We start from the raw sequence: 14,713 nt of genomic DNA, 5'->3' as shown, positions 1-14,713 counted from the left end.
AGATTTTATACATAAGATAGGTGTGGGACAATTTAAAATCCGATTTAATCTGGTGTTAACTCCATCTTACACCCCCTCTGGCACGCCTCTGTATTAGATACTGGTTTTTCCTAGATTTTCCTATTATTACTAAATAAGTTTTTTGTTCTGGTAATATTATTTATTGGGTAATTATTATGACATTGGTTTTGTTATTGATACTTCTTTTGGCTTTGGCCCTAGCTTCTGAACCAATATATACTCTTATTTATCCTTTGGTCACCTTTTAGTAAATTGGTAAACATTGTGTAAAATGCCTCTTCTCTAAAAACCAACTAACAATTGTTTTTGAGAGTTTATTATTCTATTTTTCTTTACATTTTGTGGGTATTTTTGATCCCTACGACAATTAAAACTAACATTTAATACTACTCATACCAGATACCCAATTCATAAAATTTTGCACAAAATTCTAAATCTTGTCAGGGAGGGAAATGGTCACTAGAGGTAAGGAAGGAAAAACTTAATCTTTTTTTAAACATAAAAGAGTAGTTTTTGTTTCAATGGGAATGTTATTTTTAATCATTACTATGGCACGAATGAATATTTATTCCCTTGGGCAAAAAATATTCCTTACTTGCCAGTTACTTTGTGATTAGAAATAATACATATCATTATCTAGGGTATGTATTATAAAAAAAATAAGTTTTTGTTTCGGTACAACAGCATTTGCCTGGCCGTGTAAAAGATCTTTTAGTACAGACGTACTAAACCTGCTACTTCCCACATGATTCAAAACCAGCGTAGTTACTAATACAATTTATTGTATGAAAACGGTCACGCTGAAATAAAAATAACAAAATTAATAATCAAATATTAAAATGTTAAATACATCATAAAGAAAATAAATCTTGTAAAAGAAAATAAATCTTTTTCATTTGGGAATAATCGTCTTTTCCTTATAAAAGGTTTCGTGATTCTTGAATTTATATTTCAAAAATATATAAAAAATTAAACTTCTTTTTGCTTAAAATTAAATCAAAACTTAATGCGAGTTTATAATTCATAGATAAAATCATCATAGACTACTATAAAAATATTCTGATACAAAAATAAATCAATTACTTGGTCTAATTTTAATGAAAATAAAGAAATTAATTTGCCTTCTTTAAGATATCATTCTATTCTATTTAAAATGCTTAAAAGAAATAAATATTTACCGAGTCTTTTGGTCATGTCAAACCGGGAAGCACTCAAGGTATTATCAGCACGGATAACACCACATTTCATTGTGAAACATAGTTTTTCATACACAGAAACTCCGCACTCTCCAACGGAAGAAAATAAGATGGCCACATGGGCTTTGTTTAGGCTTGGTTGCGCAAGCATTGTTTGAAATGCCGCACACACTTATGAAATTCAAATAGGCGCTCTTTTTAGACTACCCAATATGATAAGGAAAGAAAGAAAGGATAAAGGTTCGAATTCACAACGAAACATACTATTATACTTCCAACACAGTTTTATTTACTAAATTTGTGTGGTTTTGTATTGTCTTAAAAGCAAAAAAAAACAATGTAATTAGGTATATACTAACATTATTATTATTGGTAGTTATGTCGAGTAGAGGTTTTATAGTAAACCTTAAGTTTTAAAGACATTGAAGTAAAGTACCTAATTTGATAATACCTTTTGTTTTTATGCTATGCTTGATATTACTTTAAACTATGGCATCAAAAAAAATAACTTAGTTTATCTTTTATCAATTCTACGAAAGACAGATAGAACAAACATCCTGTTACTTTAGTATATGGGGTTGAATGATTATATTTTAAGTGTAGAAAATACAGGATTATTATTTTTTTTTCTCTTACGGATTATATATCTAAAGAGAAAAAGATTAATTTAATGGAATATTTCAAAAGATTTTAGAGTTCAAAGAATTACAAACTTTTAAATGGAATTTGCATTTAATATTCTCCAACATCATTATTTTTTCATATGGAATTTTTTTATGATTTATTAAAAATATGTACTTGTGCAAAAACAAAGGTAAATGATAAAAAAGGTTCGTTTGTAATTTTTTTTGCACACTTTTTGACTGAAAGTAAAGCATACAATTTTTAGTCTTTATTTTGTTAGTTTTTGTCTTCAGCTTCAGTTCAATAAGCGTAAGTTATGATTATATCAATATGTTTTCCAAGTGATTTTATAGTATTTTAGTATTTTTATAGTGGATGATAATATTAATGTATTTTAGGTCTGTCTGCCTTGTTAGTTGGTACACAAAGTCGGCGGTCAGCCCCCAACCTTAGCATGGAGGATCCATCCAGTAATTCCCAGGTACCTAGACATCTAATATCTAATTATCTATCTATAGCACCAAAACTTATCATGGAGGATCCATCTAGTAATTACTAGGTACCCAGATATCTAGATATCTAACTATATGTCTACAGAATAGCCCCCAACCTTAGTATGGAGGATCCATCCAGTAATTCCCAGGTACCTAGACATCTGATATCTAATTATCTATCTATAGCACCAAAACTTATCATGGAGGATCCATCTGGATATCAAACTTAACTATCTATCTATAGAATATCCCCCAACCTTATTATAGAGGATGCATCTAGTCATTCCCAGGTACCTAGCCATCCAGATATCTAACTATCTATCTATAGTCCTTTACTTAACCATAGAGGATCCTTCTAGTAATTCCCAGGTACCTAGCCATCCAGATATCTAACTATCTATCTATAGTCCTTAACCTTACCATAGAGGATTCCTTTAGTAATTCGCAGGTATCTAGCTATCCAGATTCTGGAAATTTGATTTTCGTAATTTCCCGGATGTTTAAAATTACCATCCTTAAGTTTTTGGAAAAATAAATCTTAGTAGGTACAAATTCTTTTTTTTCTAGGAGACTACAGGAATTCCTACCGAATTAACCACTGATTTAACCCTTCCTGATTCACCCAGCATTCAACTTAGGAGCAATAACTCTTCCTTTAGACAGGTAAAGTCATAGCACACACACAGTCACAATTGAACAAGCTATTCTATAACGCAGTTTGTTCGTCCTTCCCTTTTTCCATAGCCCTTGGTTGGCTTTGTTAATATTTCAGCCTTTATTGGGGATATGCTAGCTAAGATTTCTATATAAACATAAATAGCTTTCCTTCTCATAAATATTTTTATTCTTGTTTATTCAATAACTAACATGTAAAATCTTGTGTACATGAAGTGAAAATGATGACTAAGTGAAGCTGGAATGTTGTGGAGGTGGGGTGGAAGGATTTATTTCCTAGACATTTTCCTTTCCTAGATAAATCACTCTGATTATTATTAAGAATTTTTCCTTACAACAAAAACACAAAAGTTTCTAAAAAGTTTTTTTTGTTTAGAATCCTGAAGTTCCTTTAAGTATCAGCCAGTTCACTACCCCTGTAAAACCCCGCGAGACCAGTACCCGCCGAAACACCCCCGACAAACCAATCGCCGCCCTCCGTCCCGCCGCCGGTACTAGCAACACTCCATCGCCATTACTCGCCGGGACTCGAACCCTTAGCCGAGACAATAGCGGTGTCTACAATCATGCTACTGTACCCGTTGCCCTGCCCCAAGATACTGTTCACTTTGCTATGGGCGGTGAAGGCGTGCAAATGCCGCCTCCCCCACAATACAGTGGAAGTGTTGTGCCGCCAACGGCGGTTCTTCCTCAGTATACAAGCACCGAGTGCTTGTCACCGCCGCAGTATACTGAATACACAAACCGCAGCATGACGCCAACTTTAAAATCAACTTCTTCGGTTGGTCCCGCAGCCGTTTGCGACAAAACTGTGCCAACTACCGCCGCTCTCGGCGGGTCAAATCCACTAGCTCGCAAGACAAGTTCTAACAGCAGTACTGGGGGCGATGATCTGGATGAGGGGGAGCACACGCCAATGGTGCCAATTGCTAAATCAAGAGCGGTTAGGGTTATCTCGAAACAATCAAATGTTTAAAATCAAAATCCCAAGATATTAATAATAATACTATTAAAATAATAGAATTACCCTTTTTATATAAGAAATTTTTTTATATTCAACAAGTTAGATTTAAATATAGGAAGAAATAAGAAAAAAATCCTAACCTTTTTTATGGTGGGAAACTTCACAGGACCGCTCAAATAGAGATAGTGTACTAACTAACAATGAAACTTTATTATATTTTCATCTGCGTAGAAAAATTTAATTTTTAATAATGATTAAAAAATGAAGAGGGACAAAATATTTATTTCTTTAAATGTAGAGGTTTGGGCTGTAATTTATTACCATCTTGGACAATTATCAGTCATATCTTCGGAAACTAATCCTTAAGTTGGTTTGCTAGGTAAATCTGTATTAACATATTTTACTGAAATTTGTATGCAATATTTTTGTCTATTATGACAAAAAAAAATTATTAAAATGATTGCTGGCTTTTGATGGTTATTATTGGAAACGATGAATTTAAGGTGGTTTCTTTTATTTTGGGAATACATATAGTATAACTAATAAAGCCTACAAGACTATAATTTTAATTTATATTATTAGTATCATTTAAATAAATATTTGACTAAGATGGTGAAAAATTAACCCCACTATTAAGATATTTAGAATCCCTTTTTGATAACAAAATATGTGATAAGAAAAAAAAAGATACAGACACGCATTAAATTGTTGTGAATGTGTGTTACATGTTTTTGTTTTATAAAAATAAAAAATATTGTTAAAAATTGTAGTCAAATTAAAATTAAACCCGGTTATTACGGACAGAAACCAAAATTAGAATAAGAAGAGAGCTTTGTTTCCATTCAAAAGCAAAAAAATTATTAAAATATTAAGATAATCAAATGCTCTTCAAATAACTAATAAAACTATCATTTTTCAATGTTAAGGATGAAATAAACCTTAATCTTAAAATCACAAGTGATAAATTAAAATAATTAAGTACTTTATATGAAGAATATTATGTACAATTTCCTTTCTGATTAAAAGTATAATAACTTCTCTAGAACAATGGTATGTACGTTCTTAAAGCGATATCTCTGCTTTGGATTTTCAATAACTTTTTAAAAATTTGAAGTCAGTTTTAATATTATACCTTTTTCATCTGCTTCCTTACCCAAGATTTGCAACCTTGTCTCCTCCCCTTATTGTATGCCTTGCTGCGCTATTTATGGAAACAATTGTACTTGTTTTTTATTATTGATTTTCTAAAATATACACAAATACAAATTAGAATTTATAGTACTTAGAAATTTAAAATGTATAATCTATGAAAAAAATTAGGTAAATTTAAATTATCTACAATAACTACCTGCATATAGCTAAAATAATTTTCAAAATTAATAAAAACTATTAGATTTAAGGATTTAGCAAATTAAAATAATGAACAGCCAAAAACTTAATTATTTTACCTTAAAGTAAGCTATTTTTTATTCCAAATATAACAGTGAAAAATTAAAATTGATTTTGCTAAAAAAAGTATCAGTTTAAAACAATCTTTGAAATCTTAAGTTGATTATAATTGAATTATCTACCCAGGAGAATCTATTTTCTCGTATTCATTTGAATCCGGTGGATAGGAACCGGTTCTCATGAATACGAAAAAACTATGTCTAGCATCGTATTATATCCAGTTTTCTACGAATATAGAAATGTACAATCATAAGATTAAAACTAGTTTTTTTAGCCGGTGCCTTCGGCACCACGGGGCTAAAAAAAACTAGTTTTAATCTTATAATTGTACATTCTATATCCGCGGAAAGCCGTTTATAATACGATACGAGAAATAACTATTCTCGTATTCATTTGAATCCGATGGATAGGAACCGGTTCTCATGAATACGAAAAAACTATGTCTAGCATCGTATTATATCCAGTTTTCTACGAATATAGAAATGTACAATCATAAGATTAAAACTAGTTTTTTTAGCCGGTGCCTTCGGCACCACGGGGCTAAAAAAACTAGTTTTAATCTTATAATTGTACATTCTATATCCGCGGAAAGCCGTTTATAATACGATACGAGAAATAACTATTAAATCTTTTGTTTTTATTTTTATTTTCGTTTTATGTTTATTTTAAGTTATATTTGAAAAACCAGTTTTTATGTATTTAAATAAGAATATTTTCTGTGTATGATATTTTATAGGTAATAACCATTGTTGTGTATATCTATACCATTTAACCATATTTATGTATAAATATAATCATATTTCATTGTATATGTATATGTTAATGTAATTCTAATTATTGTAATTAGATTATCTTTTTAGTTTAAGTTTATTAAAAGCGCAGCTTATAAATTACTATCATTGAAAGTTTTTTCTTCAACTATTTTGCTTTATTTTTAAGTTTTATTGCAGGTGGGTTCTCAAATTGTTTTTTGAAAATCGGTAGCTAAAGAGTAGCCACAATTATTTTTTAAAATCTTCAAAACTTCATAAAAAATCTTTAAAAATTTATGAATTATCTTCCATTTTTAACCCTTTTATGATTTTTAAAATTTTTATTTAATTAAAGTTTAGAAAATAGATTCGACGTTTTTTAAGAACTCCCCTCTGTTTTTTGTTTTGTTTTTAATAATAACAAAAAAGGACAAGTGCGCATCTTATAAAAATATGTTTTTATTATGTATTACCTCTTTTGTCAAAAACCGACTCGAATAAAACGTGCTATTTACTTTATAGGCACACAACTTTTATTATTATTAACTATTAGTAGAACAAGACAGAGAAAATTAATAAAATACGGCAAGACAATTTTACATAAAACAGGATACTCCTAAACCTATGGAGATTGATTTATTACTTAGTTTAAGTCTATTCAACTAATAGATTTTCATAATAAGAGTTCTGACCCTGTAACTATATGTATGTAAATACAGTATTTTGTTATGTAATTGACTGACAAAATTTATTGACAACAAATAAATCTTAATTGTACCCGCGTTTTTTATTGATTTTTTTAGTAAATATCTTTTTTATACCTATTATTTATTGAAATAAATCTGACGTTTCTTTGTTTGGTAGAAGTGTTTGGTACCTACTCTGGTTAAGTATTTATTGAATTATCTAATCAAAAGATCAGAAGTTGTAGAAAATGAAAAAAAGTGATAATCAATATCCCCACGTCAAATTTGGTGGTAAATCATTTTAATACAGAAAAATGGTAACTAAATTACCCCCCCCCCCCCCCTCATATACGCTGTAAACTTTGTTTCGTAGTAAAACAAATATAATATTCTCTATTTTGTAGATTTATTTTAAAAGTATTTTTATAATTATTTCTAATTAATGATAATTTTCAGATAAATGCATGTTATTACCTAGTTATTATTTATTATTAAATTACAAGTTATTTAGTGACATGATTCTATGGGCATCATTGTTTATTAAAAGGTAAGGTTTAATTTTTATAGAAGATCATGTTACATAAAAATTAAAGCGCTGTAGTGCTGACAAACGTGTTCGCATATATAGGCAGGCACATACGTCAAAGGGTTGGGGTAAAAGGGGTGTTTACCCCCCTCAAACTTTGTAACCTCTCATTTTATCCCATTAAAATTCAGAAGAACACATTAGATTACCCGCCTCAAACAGAGTTGGCATAAAAAAAAACACTTGGTTTAAACCGAAAAAACCAAGCTTAAAAAAAATAAAAAAAACAAGGTGGGGATGGTTTTTAAAAAAATATTTATGCAAAGGCCTATCTTTCCAGTTATATCTTTTTATCATGAAAATAATACAGTTAATTAGTGTCAAAAACCTAAATACCTGATATAAAAATTCTTTTAATAGTTTAAATCTTGTACTTTAGTGATTTTATCTAATAGACAATTTAATACTTTTCTTAAGGCAATTAATTTTTCTAAAAGAAGTTTAAATGCATTATTATACATTGTTTAGGTATTTAAGTTAAAATATTCAATAAGTTCTATAAAAATTCAACTTTATACTAAATTAGAATACTACAATTTGGATATTATAAAAAAAACCCAAAAAACCTACCGGTTTAAACCCAAAAAAACAAACTGGTTTGTTCTTTTTTAAAAAAAAACCTGGGTTTTTACCATCTCTGGCCTCAAACCTTTGAAACCCCTTATTTTACCCTATCAAAATATAAGAGAATACATTAGTTATCCCCCTCAAACCCTCATTTTACCCCATTCTAAACTAAAAGCTTGGACGTACGCAAATGACTGACGGACCAACTAACATTTTAATTTCAGAAATACTTTATTATATGAACTAATTATTGTTCGAAAAAACTTCTTTGTCACTTAAGACTACCTAATTAAATCAACCTGTTTCCAAAGATGATGTATTATCATTAATTTTCTTTTAAAAAATTGATTATCTGTTGTTAATTATGGTTATTATTATTACATTTGTTGAGTTAGTGCCTTCCATTTCGCCAATTGAGGTGTTCACGGAGTATGGTAATGGTCCTAAACTTATCCGAAACGTATCCACCTTTCTAGCCGTTTACGAGATCTTGAACACATTTAAACAAACAGGTCAGCATCTTACTCTGAAAATATTTAGGATATCCCAGTAAAATAAATGTTTATTGTTTATATGTCGTCTTACTATGAATTAGATTTTTCTATCAAATATTTTGCTTTAGTCGAAGTGATCTTAATTGCAACTTACATTAAGTAATATAACCTCTAATGAATTTTAATGTTTTATGAATGAATTTATTTAACAAAACTATGTGAAAAATAAGCAATATATTCCATAATAGTACAAAATCATTTTACAAGGAGGGGAGGGGGCATTTTTATTCTTTATCCAAATTGCCCACATTATTATCTGTATGATAGAATTTATAAAATATAGTATAGACTTGTTTATCCACCGTTAGGGGAGGCGGGAGGGGTCAGGAAAGGAAAACCCTCCAAGACATATCTACTGCTTCTACTGAAAAGTACATCATATTCGTACCAGCAATTTCTGAGATCTTTAGCTTCAAACAAAAAAAAATTTCTACTTAATATTTTAGGATTAGTAGATGGGCCCCTAGCATCTAGAGGCTTTGTATTCTAAGATAAAAAAATAGCCTAAAACCATTTCAAAACTTAATATCTAAAAATTAAAATAGCCTAAAACCATCCCGGGAACTAAGAAATGCTTCATTTAAATGGAGAAATCAATCGTTTTAGCAGTAATTGAAATCTTAAGCTTCAGACAGAAAAACTTTGTTGATAGGATATCTTATGTGCTGGTGCTTACTAAAAGAAATAATGTAATTGACTTGAAATCGCTGTTTCTGTAGGTTACTCAACTTGTGCGAAATAGTTATTGTCCATTCTTGTAAGGTGGACCTTAGTAAATAATTTTAAACAGAACAAGAAATTTTCTTTCAACAAATTAGCAAGCAGTTGAATGTGAGACCCCTTTATAGTTGTGTGAAATTGAAAACGATTTTAAAAATCCCTTTCAAATTAGCTACCTTATTTTTTTTACTAGCGGCTTCGCCCCTAGCCTCTAGGGGCTTTGCCCCAAGAGATGATCAAAAAAAAAATTGAGGTGAAATTCGTAAAAGGACCCAGGAAATCTTCTGCAAAAAAAATAAAGGACCTAGGAAATCTTCTGCAAAAAAAAATAAAGAACCTAGGAAATCTTCTGCAAAAAAAAAATAAAGGACCTAGGAAATCTTCTGCAAAAAAAAAAAAAATAAATAAAAAAAAAGATAGGGGGGGATTTTTTTGTTTTTTGGGGGGGTTTAGGGTGTCCCACCCCCCAAGAAAATAGCCTAAAACCACCACAGGACCAGTAGGTATATACCCTGAAGAGTAGAATCCAATCGGTTCAATGGTTACCGAGATCTTAAGGGACAGACGGACAGACAGACAGACATCAAGCTACTTTGTATTATAGATATATGTATAATTCTATGTTAAGCAATTTTTTGTGACGTCACTGTTTTATTGCAAGCTTTTTTTTTCTGTGAGAGGTGCTTTTTAGTTATGATATTTTCTCAACCATGTTATTGCACTCTCTTATATATGCAATTGTCTGATTTCTGTTGCAAAAATGTTGAGGCGAAACAACTTAAACAGAAAGATAACAAAATTGCCTGAAATTTTAAATCTATTGAAACTAACTTTTAATTCGGCTGATGATCTAAATGTAAGTACATTTTACGACTTGATGTAAATATTAGTTGTATTATTGGATAAACACTCCAAAGTTCTATAAGCTAGTTTATTTTGAAAAAAGGAAAGAAAAAGAAAACTGTAATTGCCTGTGTGTCAAGATTTATGAACTTTATGATATCTGCAATACAATTTGCCACAATATATATTTTTACTTGCATCTACGATTTTGACTTTTTTCCCGTTCAAGTATTCAAGGTAGTTATTTGTGTTTCTAATCTAGGCTGAAACCACGTCATGATAAAAACTTAAAAAATACATAGGTACTGCTGCTATTTTGGAGGCTCGGCATTAATAAGCAGGGGAGGAAGAATGAATTGGCCAGAAACAGGCTCAACTCGTAAGCATGAACAGTACGGACGAATGACGTGCATTATAATCTTTGATATTTGGGAAATTAGTGTCTTAGGAACATTAGAAGAGGTCCGCCTTTTCATTAGTTTCATCCAAAAAGACATTTATGAAGTATTTGTGTAATGTCTTTCAAAGAATTTGGGATTAACTTAATAATTAGTAGTAAAATTTTATGAGCTTCTTTAGCCTAGTTATTTTTATACTTAATCATCCTTGCCTGGTAAAACCTTTAAAACCTATTTCTTTCTAATATTCTAACATTACCCAGATTGAAAAAATATTGGATTATGTAGTTTACAATGTAAATTCTATAAGTAAAAAAAATACTTACACAACCAGAAAGTATTTTTTTTTATATTTTACTTAAAGATTAATATCGCATGCTTTGTCTAATGCTATAACATGTTAGCTAGCTATCTGTAGAACTACATATCTTTAGTTAAGACAAATGTCTGAAGCCCTAACTTTGCATTTGAATACCTAGTGGAAAAAAGATATGTTAAAAAAGGCATTTTATTTCATATACTAATTAGTTTAAATCAGAAATGGAATAATTAGACATTTAAATTAATATCTTTATTCCGTCATACTTTGTGGGATTGGCTTCAGTCATAGCAAACGACTATGAGGTAATAGCAACAACTTATTTTAATTTGAAAGTGAGCAATATACAAAATTTACTAAGCCTTTGGAAAACCCGGAAAACATTTCTTTCTTCTGAATTTATCTACACAGCTATATAGTAAACATGACAATTTATTTTTCTTCTTGTCTACATTCTCTACGGTTGAGGAGAAAAGGAAAATGATCAAAAATATTAAAGATATCTGGAAAAAACTTTGGGTTTAAGAGAGCAAAAGCCTGAAGTTAGCTCAATATTATAAGCGAAGCATCAAGTCCTTAAACAAAATTCTGTATTTAAGAAGTTTTGCAACAAATTTACGTATAATATTGTCAAAACTTATATATTCATATTATGTATATTCAGTTCTGACACTCTACAAGAGTTAATGTTCGTCTGTCATACATTTTCATAGCTTCGCTTTTATGAATGTTGTCATCCTTGTCAATTAGCTTTTATGAAAATATTCTTGTAGAGATTTCAGATTTAGGTTGAAACCCAATTCGTAATTTATAAAGACAAAGGGGACTATACAAGAATGAGAACTAGCACCTTCCAGCAGTGATACTTGATTTTGTTTAATCATACAAGTTTTCAGTAAATATTGTTAAATTAAATGAGAAAAAATTGTTAAGAGGATTTGACACTAAGTTCCACTTTTCTGTAACCAAACCTAAATTAATGGTCAACTTGCCTATCCAAGATTATTTACTACCCTACACCTAGTAGTTTATCCATAATGGTTGACTGAAGCTTTGATAAATGGATGTATGAACTGTGTTGATGTTTTCATCACAAAATAACTGGTAATATTAATAACAAAATGTAGCGGATTTAAAGTTTTCGCAATTTAAATCTTGTTTTATCGTAACGGTTGGGGTGGGGGGTAAATGTTTTTATGTGTAATGAAATGGCACTTTTTTTTTGTTTGGGGGGGGGGGGTGAACCTTTCTAAGAATTATCAATGGATAATTTATATCCCATTTTAGATCTTCTTTTATTTCTATTTTTAATAACTTTCTAAATTATTATGGCAATTACCGTTCAATGATTTAAAAAGAATGCAAAATAAAAGGGATTTCTTTGTAGACTAAAACCATCAAAGTTATAACTGCTGAACTCCTTAAATATAAATTGATTATCAACATAAAATGAAACCTTTTTAAACCTTAAAATTTACTACATGTAAATTTTAGTTCATTCAACCATGCCGTTTGTTTGTTTATATTTACCTCAAGCAAATATTATTCATAGATAAAGGGTGAGGTACACGATGGTATCAAAATTTCTAAAAATAAGAAGTTGGACAGTAAGTGTTTAAACCAAGCAAATTAGCTAAGATTAGATCAATTTCCATAATAAACTGCATAACTTGTTTTCATTTTTTGAAGCTTTAGTTTTTGGCCAAAATAAATAATATATATTCTTACCATTTGAACTTACAATTAAATTCAAATAACATGGTTTTCTTTGCAACTTTACAAATAAAAAAATGCTACTCCTATTTATAAAAGCCCATCTTATTATTTTTTTTTAAATTTTGTGTTAGTTATTGATTTTTTTGCCTCTTCAACTAACCTTTATTCCTGATAATATTCCAATATTAACATGAACTAAGTTAACATTCAAACTTGATAATTCCTCTTAATCTCTTACAGTACAAATTTGCTTCAGTCTTACACGAATTCATTTCTTAAGATATAGGTAATTCATTTCATTAAATAGATTTTTTTATGGGAGAGGGGGGGGGGGGGCCGGGAAGTGAAAATTGCATGGTTGTGTATTTTCCTTTCTTTATTAATTTTTTTTCCAAGGGACTGATGCAAAACAAAAATTTGTAACAATCGTTCCTGCTGTGAAAAAGATCAAACTGAACATTATTTACCTACATACTTTTATTTATATATAAGGTGGTTAGAATTAGAATGTTTGAAAGAAATGACTAGGACTTTTTTATGATCCTGTTGACATTAATAATAATAAAGAAAAGATGAGATTGTATAAGTTGGAGAGGGGAAGGTTTAAATAAAGAAGAGAACCTAAGAATGATTTACTGTGACATTTCATTTATATATTATCAAAGTTTACACTAGGGTTCAAACAAATTATTTGGTAACTTTAATTCAAGTCCTATTTTGCCAATAGATTAGGGGAAATATCTCCTTTTTATTTATTTGTGCTTCATAAAAGACGGCATTATAATATTATGAATCTATTAATAACAATCAATGTATAATATTTTACCTCAAATCTTTCCTTTTGATCAAATAGCAAACTCGTACAGTACATACATAGGTTGATAAATCATCCAGGGACCTAAAGAGATAAGACAATGGTCAATAAATTGATGTACATCAATAAAGAAAGGATAAAGAAAATTACCCCTCCTGTAGATTAAAATTATTGGTTGAAACCTTTTGACACAAAGATAAAAAAGTTTTATGATAAAGTTTTCTTATTTGTTGGTTTAACATTTTTGGGGACATAAATTAAATTTGGATTGATTGTTTCATTATGTCCACCATCGAATAAGAAAACGTTATTATAAATCTTTGGGGATAAGTGCAATAAACAGCCCAATGTCCCCTTCCTCCCTGGATAAGATCAGATAGCCAACTCCTACAGTACAATCATGGGTTGACAAAATCTTAAAACTTGTAGACATTCCTGAAAGAAATTATTTTACCTCCTTCCAATGAATTTCTATAGCTCCAACCAGCAACTAGAACTAACCCCAACTGAAATTAAGACATTCTTTTAAAACAACAAATAAAGACTTTATGGCTTAAAAGTTGTTGAAAAGAAAATATTTTTAGAGTCAGAAAAATTACAAACAAAAAATAATTCACAAAAACATGGATATTTTGAAAAGCTGTTTTGTAGAAACACTAAAATGAAGAATGGTTTCAACATTTCCAACTCATTATTGTTCTCCGAATACTTTACTAAAATTCGGAGATCTAGACTTGCCTTTTGTTCACAGAACTAGGGATTTATATCCGCTACAAATGCTTGCAGACAAAATTATTAGTTTCTGCTAAATTAACAATAATGTTAAACCTAGAAATCTGGAACGAAGATTTGAATACCTCTAATTGATAATATCTGTAATTTGGAAGAGAAGCAAACTGTCTCTCTCTCATATCCTTCATTAAAGTTTCTCCTGAAAATAATCTATAAACAAACTATTACTAGAATCTTAATGGACATAACACAGCTTGCTTTATTTAAATATAATGTTGTTAAAATTAAATCAAACAAAATAATTTACAATTACTGCCCTGATGTGGTTCAATCATCAATCTTTTTTCAGCAATAATAATTTTTGTAACAACTTGTTACATATCATACTTTTCATGGAGAAATCTCTTTTTCATATAATTCTACTGTGACCATTTAATTGTTACAATGTCAATTTAATATTTTTGTAGATACATTTTTTTCGGAAAAGGATCCCTCATTGAAACTCTCCTAATTTTGATTTCTAGTTTATACAAAAGGAAGAAGGACGGGATAGGTTTAGTCCAGAGGTATGGATAAGATATCATATAAATCAGAATTATGCAT

The 14,713-nt window shown here is 29.7% G+C and overlaps 1 protein-coding gene across 6 annotated transcripts in view; it reads left to right on the top strand.

Annotated features, from left to right (window-relative positions):
- LOC145318958 (calcium/manganese antiporter SLC30A10-like) overlaps positions 1-4,711 on the top strand; it is a 107,694-nt gene extending 102,983 nt beyond the window's left edge. For 5 of the 6 annotated variants that reach the window (XM_080160727.1, XM_080160728.1, XM_080160729.1 and 2 more), the window contains 3 exons: positions 2,240-2,322; positions 2,903-2,998; positions 3,387-4,711. In XM_080160727.1, the coding sequence (XP_080016853.1) occupies positions 2,240-2,322; positions 2,903-2,998; positions 3,387-3,986 (779 nt within the window). In that variant the 3' untranslated portion in view covers positions 3,987-4,711. The remainder of the gene's footprint in view (positions 1-2,239; positions 2,323-2,902; positions 2,999-3,386) is intronic. The other variant, XR_013879607.1, reaches the window with a different exon arrangement.
- The last annotated feature ends 10,002 nt before the right edge of the window (positions 4,712-14,713 follow it).

Source organism: Acartia tonsa, chromosome 5 (assembly GCF_053477335.1).
Source record: "Acartia tonsa isolate MP-2025a chromosome 5, ASM5347733v1, whole genome shotgun sequence".
Classification (NCBI taxonomy): Eukaryota; Metazoa; Arthropoda; class Copepoda; order Calanoida; family Acartiidae; genus Acartia; species Acartia tonsa.
This window is presented reverse-complemented; position numbering and strand designations above follow the sequence as displayed.